Source organism: Aquarana catesbeiana, linkage group LG03 (genome assembly GCF_042186555.1).
Source record: "Aquarana catesbeiana isolate 2022-GZ linkage group LG03, ASM4218655v1, whole genome shotgun sequence".
In the NCBI taxonomy this organism is placed as follows: domain Eukaryota; kingdom Metazoa; phylum Chordata; class Amphibia; order Anura; family Ranidae; genus Aquarana; species Aquarana catesbeiana.
The window spans coordinates 305,383,328-305,400,305 of record NC_133326.1 but is presented as its reverse complement, the minus strand read 5'-3'; the positions used below and the strand labels follow the sequence as shown (position 1 = coordinate 305,400,305).

The 16,978-nt window shown below is 42.5% G+C and overlaps 1 protein-coding gene across 1 annotated transcript in view; it reads left to right on the top strand.

Moving 5' to 3' along the window:
* Window positions 1-16,978, top strand: part of LOC141133958 (dynein axonemal heavy chain 3-like) — a 3,453,856-nt gene that overhangs the window by 3,418,625 nt on the left and 18,253 nt on the right. Inside the window, exons 76-78 of the mRNA XM_073623563.1 lie at window positions 2,094-2,186; window positions 3,911-4,090; window positions 4,199-4,309. Coding sequence (XP_073479664.1) covers window positions 2,094-2,186; window positions 3,911-4,090; window positions 4,199-4,309 — 384 coding nt within the window. The remainder of the gene's footprint in view (window positions 1-2,093; window positions 2,187-3,910; window positions 4,091-4,198; window positions 4,310-16,978) is intronic.

Genomic DNA, 16,978 nt, shown 5'->3' with positions numbered 1-16,978 from the left:
GTGTAAGGCAAAAAGAGCTGGTGAGTTTGCTCGCTGAAGGCGAGTGGAAGTCACGGTCGCGGTGTGGTGGAAGATATTATCACTGAAGATCATATTGTTGATATTATCACCATTATTCACTACGTCTTCACTTATTTTTGGACTTTATATGTTGAATTTTTGATTTAAGATTATTACACAGATGGATCGCACTGTGTTTGTTTATTAGAATACACTTTTTGGTTTATTTAGTGCTGTTAATAAACAGCTATTATATAGGTACCACATTGAGCAATCACTGTAAATTTTTCTTTCAGATTCTTTTAGCAATTTTTAGCGCTGCTATTTGATTACACTATTGGTGAGGGCGAGTGTATAGTGTATCATTTATTTTTATTCACACGAGTTTGCAATTTTAAGTGGCTGCTTAGAGTTAGGAGCTAATCCCATGAGCGCAGTGTTTTGGCACATAGAAAGGGGCGGATCATCTGTGTACCATATCAGCAATATAACTAATCCTGAACAGTATTGCCTGTGGGTTTTCTGTAGCCAATCTTTTCCCCACTGCTGGCTTTCCATTCCTTGTTCCACAATGTGTCTTTGTTTAAAGGGTGGTCATCCTGGTAGAGGAACTGATGATTGGTGGGGAAATATTCAAGAAACAGAAAGAGGCTGATGAATCCCACATTTACTGAATAAATAGAGCAGAAGCATGAAGACCGTTGCACTGCAAGGTTTCAGATACCATCTAGGATAAATGTGAGCAACACAAGGGTGACCTAAACAAAACTCACTTCAAATCCTATGAGATGCTAGTTAGATGATCTGACACAACAGATATACAGCTTGGAGGCTGCATAGGATGAAGTACATTGCTTTTTTCTTGAGTAACTTCAGACAAAAGGTACATTTACAGGGCAATGCTTAGGCACAAATAATATTTATAAATGTTCTCTATAACATAATACATTTTCCATTTTTGAGCTTAGGTCCCCCTTAAGGTGATTGTAAAGTTATTTTTTTAAATAACAAACAAGTCATACTTACGTGCTCTCTGCAATGGCTTTTTCACAGAGCAGCCCCAATCCTCCCCTTCTCAGGTCCCCACCATCACTCTCAGCTCCTCCTCTTCTTCATGTGCCACCATTTGACATTGCATCCTTTGGTGGCACACATGTGGATTTGACCCCAAGCTGGGAACAGACAGTGCCGCTCGGCCCTGCTCCATCATCACTAGATTTGATTGAAAAGAAAAAAAGGTGCTTCTAAGTGCAGAAGTAAAACTTTATATTTCCCAAAAGGTTTAAAAACACTTCCAAAAGGGTGGATGGGTAGGAGAACATAATATTAGTAATATGGCAGGTGGTCCGCCGTTCTGGTAGTCCCAAGGAGTCTCAGGGATATCCGGAGGTGTAATCCTATGGCAGCATATTCACAGCAAACCGAAAGTGACAGCAAACCGGAAGTGATGTCATCAACATGCGACGCATTTCGGAACAGCTAATTGGTTCCATCTTCAAGCAGGAACCAATTAGTTGTTCCAAAACGTGTCGCATGTTGATGACATCACTTCCGGTTTGCTGTCCACGTTGGTTGCTGGTCCCTTCCTGCTGACGTCACTTCCTGTATTTGGCTTCCATGCTGTCTCAGATAGCCTAGTTATCTTCCCAGTGTCCCAGAGAGCTCTGGCTTCCATCTGCCGGCCACTTCAGACTATGCTGCCATAGAATTACACCTCCTAATATATGCTGCCATATTACTAATATGATGGATAAAAGAGAGCAGCAGTGCTGCTCTCAGGCACAGCACTGGATCGAGAACATGCTCAGGTAAGTATTTGGAGGGCTGGGGGGAGCTGCACACAGAAGGTTCTTTACCTTAAAGCAAAGAATGCATTAGGGTAAAAACCTTCTGTCTTCACAACCACTTTAACTGCTATATTTTTTACAAAATGCATTTTGAGGATTTATTTAGTCCCAGACAGAAGGCCTTTCAAAATGTTTTGCCTTTTGAATTAAAAAAATAGTCTTTCTATATTTCATAGATTTATGGTGCTGTTAAATGTGTGTTGTGGTCATTTCAAAATTTCTCTTTTTTTTTTCTTTTGCTTGTAGGTTCCTACTGTGTGGTCAGCTAGATCATATCCTTCCTTGAAGCCGTTAGGTGGCTACATAGCAGATCTTTTACAAAGACTGAGCTTTTTTAAGGTGAGATCTTAGCAGGAACTGCAAGGCGAAAGAAAGTCATCTGAACCACAAAAAAATATTTTCTGCAATGAAAGTAAAGTGTCTTTGCTGTAGAAGTGCTTACATGTGCATAAACAAAAAAACTTTGAGATAAAAACTCTTAAAAAGATCTAAATTTATGAAAAGGGAAGCAGTTTTGTTATCTCTAGCATATAAACCTTTCTATGTGAATTAAAAATCTCTGTAGCAACAGCTGAAAACACCCTCATTGTGGAAGACGTATGCTTCATACTATTCCTGCAATGGGAAATGTTTGCTCTTAGCTTTACGGTAGTGAGACATTATTTAGTTTAGGATATCTGAGTTGTCTGGGCAATAATTTAATACAGTGTTTACACATCAAACCCTTCTATAGAACGCTGCCAAGGGATGGTGGGTGACAGAAAGCTACAATCTTCTCAGGAGCAGAAGTAAATTACAAGTTTACTGTGGTGTGAGTCATCTAAATCCTTCTTCAAACTGTGCTATGCCTACCTTCCATGAGCTTTGTTGCACCAGATGCTGCATGGAAATTCAGTGTTAACTGCTGCTATCCTGGCACAAAATATACTCAGGAAGCTCACAAGTTAATTTTTTTTTTCTTGGAGTGAGTGACCTCAGAATAATTAACAATGAATATCTGTAATCTTTCTGGCTGAGATTTAATTTGAATAATTTAATAGTTTTGTTCCCAAGACCAAGCTAGATCAAGAACAAAAATATACAAGTTATAAATGCTGTAAAATCTGCATTACACATAACTTGCAGCTTGCCAGGTTTGATTGAAACTATTATGTATTGTATAGTGTGTATTTGCAGGGAACACACATTTTCAAGGTTTTTTTGCCTTATAATTTTGGTATGATTCCATAAGTGTTCCATATATACAAGGTGTGTCTAAAAAGTTTGGTGAATGGTCAGATATCTCAACGGTAACATGGACCAGGTGCGCATGCATGCACATGGCTATCCACAGACATGTCGAGAAGCGTGGAGTACATGTGACCGTCAGGGTAAACCCACTGTGGGCAGTTGAATGTAGTCAGTGTGCGAGGTAGGGTCACAGTTCAAAAGAGCAATGAGTGAATATCAAGTTAACGGTGACAAAGACACATGAAATGTTGGTGCAAGTGTACAGAATGGAAGCCATGAGCAGAAAATGTGTTTACGACTGAGGATGAGCCACGTTCAGGTCGGCCGTCGACAAGCAGAACCCCAGACATGATCATGCTAGTGCGACAAATGCTGGCACGAGACCAGCAACTGACTCTTTGATTGATGGTGGAGGAATATGGCATTAGCAAGGGCATGGTGTGCACCATCGTCCATGAAGATTTGGGTAAGCGGAAGATCTGTTCCCGGTTTGTGCCGTAAAAGCTGACAGACGAACAGAAAACAAGATGATAGAAACCACATTTTGCAGACGTGGCGGCAATCCAAGAATGTGTGACAGCGGTTCTGTGATTGATTCCTAAAGAGGCTTTTGCTGACAGTTTCTAAAAGCTGTATGAACATTGCCAAAATTGTGCTGTGAAAGATAGAACTACAATTCCCATCATGCCTAGCCATGTCTGTGAATGTCAGAGTTTTACAATGCTTCATGGGATGTGTAGTTCCGCAACAGCTGGAGGACCGTAGTTTGAGGATCCCTGCTTTAAAGGGTATTATTGGCGAATAATGAGATTCTATTTATTTTGTCTTCTTAGGAGTGGATTGAAAAGGGAACACCAAACGTTTTCTGGATCTCTGGCTTTTACTTTACACAGTCTTTCCTGACTGGTGCACTGCAAAACTATGCCAGAAAATACAAGATTCCTATAGACTTACTAGGCTTCCAGTTTCGAATAACAGATCATGATCATGCAAATGAAATTGACTCATCACCGGTAATATTTTTGCAATTTAAAAAAAATGTAATAATGCTATCTGCTATCTATTAGTTTAGTTTTATTGTAGTATTTTACTATATTTACAAACTTCTATTTTAATTGTAGTCTGATGGCACATATATCAATGGCTTCTACATGGAAGGAGCAAGGTGGGACCGTGAAAAACATGTGATTAGTGAATCTTTTCCTCAAATTTTGTATGAAAGCATGCCTATTGTATCCTTTTTTATATGTGTATATATTTTACATACATATAACGGTGCCAATCATGAATTTTGTCCAAGGGTAAAACTATTAAAGTAAAAATAGGCAATATAAAAAAATACTTATATGATGTAGTCTTTTATTAGCATTTACAAAGCAACTGTTGGGATTTACTTTCTTTGAAGCAGAACTAAGCCCCCCTATCCATTACAGCCATGGAAGCTGCCATCTAATATGTTTCATGTCCCTGATGGTGGTTGTGTTTGAACATCTTCCCGATACACTAAGTTTAAGTCTGTTTAATCTTAGGACACCGAAAATGTTGGAAACTGGTGAGGTGATGGCCTGGTATGTCCCAGTATGCCCCAGTGATCTCACCTTGGGGATTAGACATGGTCCCAGGGGTGACTCTCCCCCTCTGGGGGGGGGGTCTTGGGCTGATGGTTATGCATGGATACCCACATGCATCTGGGATTCTGATATATATTGTCCTGATGAAGCTGCTATGGCTGCAAAACACATCAGTGCTCATCAGTGACCTTCTTCTCCTCTTCTTTGCAAATAATTTATTGGTTTACAGCATTATATATGGTCCATTTTGGGACAGAGCAGTTGGTTATTTTGATATACAAATGTAATAAACTTGTAGAGGTCTGGATATTTGTTTTGGGCACACCTATATCAGGGGTGTTCAAACTTTTTTCAAAGAGGACCAGATTTGATGAAGTGAACATTCGTGAGGGCCAACCATTTTGCCTGACATTCTTTGAACCATTAAAATTCAGTCTGTGTTCGTCTGAGCACTAATACATTGCCCAACAAGAATTCTCTTGCCTTTGTGGCTGTGTGTGGTGAAGAGATGAGCTCAGGAGTGTTATTTTAATATACCATATTTATTGACATATAAGACGCACCTTCACTTTAAGAGGGAAGTTTCAGAAAAAAATCTTAAATTTTAAATAAAGAACTGTGAAGCAAAATAAGGGTCAGTGCCCATCAATGCAGCCTAATCAGTGCCCATCTGCAGCCTCCTTATTGCCATGAATGCAGCCTCACCATTGACATGAATGCAGCCTCAAATGCAGCCTCACCATTGCACGAATGCAGCCTCACCATTGACTTGAATACAGCCTCAAATGCAGCCTCACCATTGCATGAATGCAGCCTTAGCATTGCCATCAGTGCAGTCTGATAAATGCTCATATTGACACTTGGAGGGGACAGGGAGGGGGCCGGGGCGAGCACTAACAGTGGCCTCTTTAATACAAAGTCCCGCCTCCTATGATAGACAGAACAGTCACAGTGGCAGCACAGGAGACGGGACTTTCTATTACAGAAGCTGCCGTGTAAACATGAAATTCTCACTGTATGTATTCTGTCGGCACTTGTCCTGCCCCTTCCCTGTCCCCTCCGAGGCACATATACAGTATCTCACAAAAGTGAGTACACCCCTCACATTTTTGTAAATATTTTATTATATCTTTTCATATGACAACACTGAAGAAATGACACTTTGCTACAATGTAAAGTAGTGAGTGTACAGATTGTACAACAGTGTAAATTTGCTGTCCCCTCAAAATAACTCAACACACAGCCATTAATGTATAAACCGCTGGCAACAAAAGTGAGTACGCTCCTAAGTGAAAATTTCCAAATTGGGCCCAAAGTGTCAATATTATGTGTGGCCACCATTATTTTCCAGCACTACCTTAACCCTCTTGGGCATGAAGTTCACCAGAGCTTCACAGGTTGCCACTGGAGTCCTCTTCCACTTCTCCATGACGACATCACGGAGCTGGTGGATGTTAGAGACCTTGCTCTCCTCCACCTTTGGTTTGAGGATGCCCCACAGATGCTCAATAGGGTTTAGGTCTGGGGACATGCTTGTCCAGTCCATCATCTTTACATTCAGCTTCTTTAGCAAGACAGTGGTTGTCTTGGAGGTGTGTTTGGGGTCATTATACTGTTGGAATACTGCCCTGTGGCCCAATCTCTGAAGGGAGGGGATCATACTTTGCTTCAGTATGTCACAGTACATGTTGGCATTCATGGTTCCCTCAATGAACTGTAGCACTCCAGTGTCGGCAGCACTGATGCAGCCCCAGACCACGACGCTCCCACCACCATGCTTGACTGTAGGCAGGACACACTTGTCTTTGTACTCCTCACCTGGTTTCCACCACATATGCTTGACACCCTCTGAACCAATTAAGTTTATCTTGGTCTTATCAGACCACAGGACATGGTTCCAGTAATCCATGTGCTCAGTCTGCTTGTCTTCAGCAAACTGTTTACGGGCTTTCTTGTGCATCATCTTTAGACGAGACTTCCTTCTGGGAAGCTAAGCACGTGCACTCAACTTCTTTGGTCGACCATGGCAAGGCCTGTTCTGAGTTCTATGGTCTTGGCCAACGTGCTGTAGCTCAGTTGCAGGGTCTTGGCAATCTTCTTATAGCTTAGGCCATCTTTATGTAGAGCAACAATTATTTTTTTCAGATCCTCAGAGAATTCTTTGCCATGAGGTGCCACGTTGAACTTCCAGTGACCAGTATGAGAGAGTGAGAGCGATAACACCAAATTTAAAAAACCTGCTCCCCATTCACACCTGAGACCTTGTAATACTAATGAGTCACATGACACCGGGGAAGGAAAATGGCTAATTGGGCCCAATTTGTATGTTTTCACTTAGGGGTGTACTCACTTTTGTTGCCAGCGGTTTAGATGTTAATGGCTGTGTGTTGAGTTATTTTGAGGGAACAGCAAATTTACACCATTATACAAGCTGTACACTCACTACTTTACATTGTAGCAAAGTGTCATTCCTTCAGTATTGTCACATGAAAAGATATAATAAAATATTTACAAAAATGTGAGGAATGTACTCACTTTTGTGAGATACTGTATATACATAAATAAGGGTATATATCTTTTGTGACCCCCACGGCACTCAAAAATTAGTTGGGAGCCACAAAAGATATATATATAGCCAAATTACCAGTGGGGCCGCTTGAAACCAGAACACAGTCCGCATTTGGCCCGCGGCCCGGACTTTGGGCATGTCTGACCAATATTAATGATTATCAGAATCCTTTCCCTTTTTTAATAAGTTTTATATATAATTTTTTTTATACTATGAAAAACTATAATTGTGTATGTTGATATGTAATTGTCATTTGTTTGAAACCTGGTGCCTTAAAAGCCCAAGTGCTTAAGTGTTTTTGTGCTTATGAGTGTCAGCACTGATAACTGTCCTAATTCTCCACTATATCCTAGAAATTATTATTTGTATTCCAAAAGTTTTAATCTGATTGGTACCTTTGAAGCAGCACTTAGCACAGGTACTTTAATATAGGAAACCTTATTATTTCCCAGAGGGCTCTTAAGCTCAGATCAAGTTTTACAATAAAGCTGAAATCTAGTCAGATTAAAAAAAAAAACATATTATAGCAGCTGTAAAATCATTAATACCGCATTAAGTGTATTTTTAAATACAAGCAATGTAAGTACCCAAATCTAACCTGATATCAGCCTTTTAAGCCTCATACACACGATCGGATTGTTGGCCAACAAAGCATCAGACTTTTGTCCGAAGGGCATGTGCCGTGAACTTGTCTTGCATACAAACGGTACACAATTGTCGGCCAACAAACATGAACATAGTGACGTACTAGACGTACTACGAGCCAATAAAGAGGGATTTCAATTGTCATGCGCCACCCTTTGGGCTCTTTCTGCTAATTTCATGTTAGTAGAAGTTTGGTGAGTGTTGATTCGCGCTTTTCAGTTTGTGCTTTTCAGTTCGTTTCTGAACGGCCGTTCGTCAACCAGCCATATTGCGGAATCGGAGGAGATAACATGCTATTATTGGCCTTGGAGTCATTACTTTGACCCAAGTCCAGTCTAGGAACAGGAAGAGGAGGAGTTCTCGGATCAAAAACTGGTTGCTTAATCGTGACCACTTATGTCATATGCCTTTGCTGCGGGAGCTTCAGGAGAATAATCCGGATGATTTTTGGAATTATCTCCGGATGACGGACCACTGTTTTCACCAACTCTTGGCATTGGTGACCCCCTATATTAAGAAGCAGGACATATGCATGAGGCTTGCCATCACTCCAGAGCAAAGGCTCATAGCCACCTTGCATTACCTGGCGAAGGGGAGAAATCTCTAGGACCTCAAGTTTACCACTGGGATCTCCCCCCCCAGGCACTGGGACTCATTATTCCAGACACCTGCTCAGCCATTATTTAAGTACTGCAGAAGGACTATATTCGGGTAAGTTTTTCCCTTTAAGATCACATTCTATGCATTAATGTTTGCTAATGTATTGTCTTAATTTGTTGATTACATAATTGTCAATATTGTAATATACTGTGAATGTTCTCTTTGTCCTTATGCATGCTGTAAGCTTTTCCTGCTCCTTTGTTGGCCTGCATGCATATTTTCCATAACTAACCTCCCCAGCATGCTATCCTGAGCCCATACACACCTAGCCTAGTAACTTCACAGTGTTTTTTGTCAGATAAATGTTAGGGCTTACCCTAAACAACCCCTAAAATGTGTTATTGTTATTGTTGTCCTCAAATTCAGGCAGAGTGCAAGAGACCATTTTTTGGGGCACAAACTCATTTGGAACCCTTCCTCCCCCCCAAAAGTGCAAAATCAACAGATACAAATACTTTATCTGCTGACTTTGCCAAACCCATACACACTATCCCTCTTTTGTGTTTCAATATCTGTGTAAATTCACCCAACCATGTAGTGCAAGGGCCTGCCTGATTACCTACAAATTGTAACATAGACAGTTTTTGTCTCCTATTATATTGATAGGTTATTTTCAGAACGTCAAACTGTGCTGCAATTTGGACAGTGTGGATCCATATTTTTAGTTTATGACACTTCTTACCTATCCACTGGGCTGCCAGTAGTGTAAGTAAGGAGAGTTGGCTAAAGTATCCCAAATTATTTATGCAAACAGCTCTCATGGAAGTGGAGAGGGATATCTGTCCAAAATATCTACCCATTTCTTCCCCCCCACCCTAAAATTTTGCTAATGGGCCACCAGAGGGGGAGATGAATCAGATAAGTTACCCTTTTGTCTTTAAATACTCATTTAAGTTTTCTCCTTATGTTGGCTAAGCATGTTTGTGTCAAATCTGCTTGCAATGTTATGTGCAGAAGTAGTAATTTTTTTATTTTTTTAATCCACAATTTCCTTCAAACCACAGCAATAGAAGGACATTGCAGCCCAGTTCCACCATCAGTGGGATTTTCCCAACTGTGGTATTGCTATTGATGGCAAGCAAGTCCGAATTGTTCCACCACCCAACTCTGGCTCCTATTATTTTAATTATAAGGGCTTTTGCAGCATAGTCATGCTAGCTGTAGTGTCTGCCAACTATGAGTTTTTGTATCTGGATGTTGAGAAGAACGGCCGCAACTCTGATGGAGGAGTGATTATGCAGACAGAGTTCTACAAGCAGCACCAAAATGGCACCTTAAACTTGCCACCTGCTGAGGAGAATGTTGAGGGCGTCGATTTTGTTTTTGTTGCAGATGAGGCCTTTGCTTTGGAGGGACATCTGATGAAGCCGTTTCCTATGAGGAACCTCACCCCAGAGCAGAGAATATTCAATTATAGGCTCTCTCGTGCCAGAAAGGTGGTCGAAAACACCTTTGGCATCCTATCAAATAGTTTCAGGCTGTTTTTGACTCCAATCAACCTGGCACTCTACAAGATCAACCATGTGGTCCTGTGCTGTTGTATTTTACATAATTTTGGAATGCAACTAGCTACCTTGCCTCACTGCCAAGTGACCTGGACCCTGCAGTGGCAGACCCAGCAGGACAGGCTGCAGCTAGGCCGTCTGTGGGTGTGCTGACAGCTCTTGAAAATGCCCATGCTGGATTGCCCTCACAAACTGCCAGAGATGTACGGCAGAAATACCTTGATTATTTTGTGGGTAGAGGAGCAGTGGCTTGGCATAAAATTGTAGCTGATTATGCCTAATATAATCTTGAGATCATAAACTCATATTTTATTTGAACTACTGTTGTCTGTGTTTCTTATCTGTCTAATATGTTCACAAATGGGCTTTATTTTGGCCACTTGCTCCAATAGTGCAAATGCACCTTATTTGCTACATGAGGTGACAATATCTTCTTCAGCTAACTATTATGGTGTGCAGTGGGTCTGCTACACACACACAATGTTTTTGTTCTTAATGGATCTAATGCATGAAGTTCAAAAACATTATGCCTTTTAAACTCTAATAATTTTTTGGAGGACTAAAAAGTGCAGAAGTTGGCCACATTTTAAGAGCACATTGTCACTGTAACTACAACTACTTAACAAATGCACTGGTATTGAGCCTTTAAATAATAAGCCACACATTGTTTAGTAAAAACCAATTTACTCAAAGCACATTTACATGTGCGTTTTAAGGTTTTAAAACAAACCAACATCTTGGTGTATAACATGTATGCTTTGCATTATTTCCCCTTTTTTGGGGCTAAACAGGCATGTTCAAAAACATTAGCTACACATCCCAAACTTAGGAACTTACAAAGTTCCATTTTGGTAAAATTAAGGCCAAATGAGACATTAGTATCACAAGACTGTGTCGATGTTGCCTTCCTCATATGAGATGATCTCACCCCTTTAAAAGCCAAAATGTGAAGCTATGTACATGTAGAGGCATAACAATTAAATTACCCTTATGATCTCATGCGCAAATGTGTGTAGTTACAAACAACTTTTTTCCTAAACCCACAAAACACACAGTGTGTCAAAATGTGCTGGCTCCCAGCATGGGGTATCAATAGATGTGTTTCGGGGATGCAACCCCTTCCTCTGAGCTTCTATAGTTATGAGGAAGGGGTTGCACCCCCAAAACACGTCCATTGATACCCAGTGATGATTGATAGCACATGTTGACACACTGTGTGTTTTGTGGCTTTTGGCAAACTAGATGTATGGAAATACACACATTTTAGGCGTGGGATCATGAGAGAAATAAGAATGTTAAGGCACAATTTGGGAGCACCTTCAAATGTTGGGTTTTATAGTCTTAAAAACACTGAAAAATTACAATTCACATTAGTTAGGGCACTGTTTCCCAACTCTCCTACTCAAGATGCAAACCCAGGTCATGTTTTCTATACTTGTGGAATTTGGCACAGGTGATGTTGCCATGTTCACTGTCAGTAATTCACACAGTCGTTTTTTGACTGAGGAAAATACAGAAAACATGACCTGGTGGTGCACCTAGAAAAGTGGAGTGGAGAAACACTGAGTTCTGTCCCTAAACTTTCACATTTCCAAGTCCGAAAAACATGTTAAATCAGAAAAGGACAAACAGGAGCCAACAAGTGGAATAAAAAACTTCAGAATAGTCAAGAGGAAATTAAAATTTGGCAAGCATGTCCATAAAATCTCTGATTCTTCGCTGTAAAGCAGTGACAGCCTCCTTGATTATCTCCAGATCATTCAAACAATGCAACATATATGCACTCATTCTGCCAATAGTGCATCATGGAAGATCATGACCTAGTAAAAAGAGTAAAAAGTATTAAGGTAACGATGGTCAAATGGCTGAGGCCCTACATAATATGTTATGGTCAAATTCAGTAAATACTTACCTACCCAGTCTATTGTTGCTTGCAACCTGCTTGCCCTTCAGACACCTACACTACTAGGAATGTACACACTGCAACTACTCTTTAATCTTGGCCCTGGTGCCTGGGTCTCCAAAACTCAGGTACCTAGCTACACTGCCAGCTCCTTCCACCTCTTCCTTCTCCATGCTAATGTTAATGCACTATATACTTTGCTAATATGTGGAGTGGGTGTTTGGCTACAAATGTGTATACATGTCGAGTATACACATCGAGTATATCGAGTACAAGAGTCCAACAATATTTACTTGCACAAACAAGAGGCTCACGAATACTTTCTTCCTCTTCTGGGTCACTCACGTTCGCGTCAGGGTATTGTACATCTGTGCTGGGTCCAGGAGTTAGATCCCATGCCTCCAAGACAACATCCTGGGTGAGCTCACCACACTCTCTTTCCTCTAAGAAGAAACAATACACCATTCGTTAAGCCACCCCAAGTCCCATCTGTTTCTAGCATCCATTTTGCTACATTAGTTGACCAACCTTGCACTTGGTCTGATGTCAGTGTTTACTCCTGACTTGTTGACTCCACCATGCTGCACTCTGGTTGTTTTCTTGTGAAAAATGCATAGAAAAGGGATGGTGATGTCATTTTACAGAGGGCAAACATTGGACAAGTGCCAACATTTAAAAAGTCCAGCAGTTGCCCCCCACCCCTCTTGTCTCCTATGGGAAAGGGGATATATGATGATCATCCTAGCAGGCCTGACTCTGTGTGACTGTGATCCCCGGGGACCCATGTCTACACTGGCAAGGCTGCATTAATGGGCACTGATGAGGCAGGCAGCAACCAGAAAGTGTTCTTTACCCCGTAGCCACCTTGGCTTTATGATTATGTCAGATTTTTGTGTCCCAAAGCGGTACAATTGTTTTGCATAGAAATTTGGCGTTTCATATTGTAGGCCTGTAATTCTTAGCAATAACACACTTAAATCTGTCCAAACAAGAGTCTAGTAGATATTCCGGGTATTATAAAGTTTGAAACACAAAATCATAAATTATAATATAATAAATAACTATAAATAATTATAAAAAATAATAATATAATAATAATAAAATTAATTACCCCACGATTCACTATCGCTCAATTCTGCAAGTGTTCTAATTTACTATCGCTGTTTTCTAGCTGGTCTAAAACCACTTTGACGTAAAGGGACACTTTTTACTTTTTAGTTGCCATGGACAATCTCAAGTTTACAGGCAGAAAGAACAGTATATATAATATAAAACCGCAGGCAGGGCATTGGACAAAGCACTAGGGACAAAAGGGATGTGAAATGATTTCATACAGTAATGTAATCTGTAAGATTACAGTGTACTGTATGTGTTATGAATTTTCTATTTTTTAATTTGCAACCGGGTTCCATTCCCTGCGAGCGTCGCAATGCACGGGGGCAGAGATGGCGCCCAGTCAGGATAATGGAGCCACATTGCAGTTGTCAATCCACAATAGGCTGGGCGGGAAGTGGTTAAGCAACATTTAAAGCATGTGAATGATAATTTGTTCAATGTTCATTCTTACCTTTTATTGCCATTGCATTGTTTTGTAGTGACTTGGAAAAATTCTTGTCACTGGTGGTGCTCTTTTGTCCTGATGGGCCTCAAACATATGGGAACTGCCTTATGCAAGTGCAGTCCAATGAAAAGATCATTTTTTTTAAGTAAATGTAACTTTATTAGAATATGGAAATGCACATACCTTAAAAGTTTTGTCTTTACAAAATTAAAAAAATACAACAGGAGGCATCCAGCGGAAGACACAGCCCGCAGACACTGCGGAGGGACATCGCAGGATCCTGGGGACAAGGTAAATTACCTGCACCATGGTCCTGCAATGCAATCCCAAGTGTGGCTCGCAGTTACCGCTAATGGTACTGAAATTTAACCCCGAGCCACACTCAGGAAAACCGCCAGGGAGGTTAAGTTCTGACCTAAGCTCGTAGCTTTTGGCCCAGCTAAAAGCAGCCCTGTCGTGGCTAAATGAGTGTTTTAAGTTGTCACTTATGTTTTTGGGGGGGAAGATGCCCTTGTTGCCTCCCCTGTTGGGGCCCGAGCGAGGGTAGCCTCCCTTCGTGCGTTATGGTGGCTTGGCTGGTGCCTCCTTTTTTGGTGCCTCCCTGTTGAAAGAAGATTCAAAAATTTGTTATAAAATTAACGAAATGTCCAAAAACATGACCAAATAAGAATGTTCATATCTGCTTTATATTTACCTTCATCTTTCGAATACCAAGTCATACAAAGATTTTAGATAACCTTATATATAATTCTCTAGAGCTACTTGGAGAAAGTACATCTACAGACAGCTAATTTACGCATATACATTTTGTTTAGCTACAAATCTTGCTTACTTTTTTATGATCTGATGTATGTACTCCATCTGGTCTTGCTCACGGTGTTTGAGATCAGACCATCATTTTCTGATTTGGTCCTTTGATCGTTGGGCCTTTCGTAATTGCGTAGCTTGCAGTCGTAGTTGTGCACCATCTCCACCATCTCATCCTTGCTCATGGGGGTTGCCTTATACCTCCTATGAGCTCCACCAGCACAGGGCTGCCTGGAATCTGCCAAATCCGCCATGTTATCCCTCCCGAATGTTCCGCCGTGTGTGTCTCATGCAAAAGACAGATGGTCACGCTCCAGAGAGCGCACCTAATGCGCAGTGTATATAAAACCATAACGCACGGTCGATGGAACGGTCGTAGGAATGATCTTGGAGTGGAGGATGAACGATTGCCATCACCAACACACGAAAGGAGCCAAAAACTTAGGGACAATTGGAAATTGGGGCATCGGTGGTTAGTGGCCTATACTGCTTAGATTGAGGCCTAGATTGGGAGCAGCTTATGAGTTAAGCCAGACATTATGTTTTGTCTTGTGTTCTGTCTTGCAGGCATCATATCATTTATCATGACGGATACATTTACTGCGCCTGATTTTTGCCCCAGTTCATTGACCTGTACTGGGAGCTGCCCTGTCTCTGGAAGGTCAAGAGTTGAGACTACTCAAATAAAATCTTGAGGAATGCAGCGTTGGAGAAACTGCTTGATTTGGTGAAGCCAGTGTACCCCAGAGCAGACATCAACTATGTTAAGACAAAAATATCAAACCCGAGGAGTACTTTTAAAAGGGAGCTCAACAAGGTGATGGACTCACAGAGATCTGGAGCATCAGCAGATGACATATATGTCCCCAGGCTGTGGTATTACCACAGCCTGCGATTTTTGTCTGACCAGAACCCAGGCCATCGCTGTCTACACTCCTGTCAGGGATGTGCCAGTGCCTTTCGGGGGAATATGCATGCACGCATGCGCGCGCGGGGTCTGTCCAGAGTCATACAGCAGAATTCTCCCACTTGTGTGCACCGGCGTACCCCCGTGCGTCTTAGCGCTGTTTGGCACCAAGGTGCCTTTAAAAGTGTGACAGCTGCACTCATGCGGTGCTGTTTGTCTGCAGCTCCGTACCTGTGTAACTGTATCTGCCTGCTGATTATTATTACTGTTATCGTCCCGGCTACGTCTGACTCTTCTGCTATCTCTAATCCCACCTGGCCTGCCTGACTCTGCTATCTTCTTGTGACCTGTTGCCGAACTCCTGCTTGCCTGACTACTCTGTGATTACCCATTTGCATCATCTGCCTGATCTCCTGCCAAACCGGACTGTTTGACTCTGCCTTTGCCTGTGCCTTGTATTGCTGCATCCCGGCCTTCTCATCCAGCTCCAGGTGTTGCTGCTCCATTACCTCCTACCTGCCAGTCTGCTGATCCTCCTCTGCCTGCCAGCATTCGCAGCTTGGCCATCCCTGAGGGATCTCTACTCAGCTCCTGTGCTGGCCTCTGCAAAACCTTCACCAGGCACTCCTACCCACTGTGCTCACGAGACCACTGTTCCCACCACTCCTGACCCAGCGTTGTAAGAGGGGTCTTCTCCTACCAGTCAAGCTCAACTACCAGGTACCTAACAGTACGAACAGCCGTGACTGAGCCTGCAGGAGAGACCTCCCCTATAAAGGAGATTTGCACGCATCTTGCGGCTTACTCAGGCCGTGAAGACTCTGCAGGATAGCTACACCAGATTAGAGGGACAAGTTCTGAACCATACTGGTCCTGGTAACGTGGCCTCCGCCTCAGCGGCCGCCCCAACATGGACTGTCTCATCTCCCTCTGTGGTAATGCTTCCACCTGAGCCAAGGGTTCCCCTTCCTGAAAGGGGACCGAACCAAGTTCCGGGCTTTTCACAGCGCTTGTCAGCTTTACTTTGCTCTGCAACCCCGGACCTTTTCTCTGGAGGCCACTAAGGTGGGGTTTGTGATATCCCTCCTACAAGGAGAACCCCAGACCTGGGCTCACCGCCTACTTGAAACAGACTCTGTACAGATCCAGTCCTTGCCTTCCTTCTTCGAGGCTATGGCTCAGCTTTATGAAGATCCTCAGGGGACTGCTACGGCTGAGTCAGCTCTGTTCGCGCTCCAGCAAGGCCGCAGACCAGCCGAGGACTATGTCGCAGACTTCAGATGCTGGAGCGCGGACAGTCAATGGAACAATGCAGCTTTACGCCACCAATTCCGTATGGGCTTGTCCGAGGGCCTGAAGGATGAGCTTGCTTGGGTTGGTATGCCTGATACCCTTGAGGATCTTATCACCCTGACGATTCAGATTGATCGTCGCCTCCGTGAACGTCGGTCTGAACGTTCTTCCCAGCAAACCCGCCTAGTGTGGATGACCACAAGAGTCCCAGCTCCTGCTTCCCGTTACTCACCTCCAACCTGCTCAAACCCAGTCACTTCAACATCTGATGCTCCCGAACCCATGCAGCTAGGGCTGATGCGATCTACCTTGTCTCCAGAAGAACGAGCACGCTGACGCCAGCTAAATCTCTGCCTTTATGGTGGTGGAGTAGGCCACTATGTGCACAGCTGTCCGGCTAAGACCCGTAAGTGTCCACTTCCTGTTCCTGCCAGTTTATCTGCTTTGACCGCTAATGCAACCCAACTTGCTCTCCCTCTT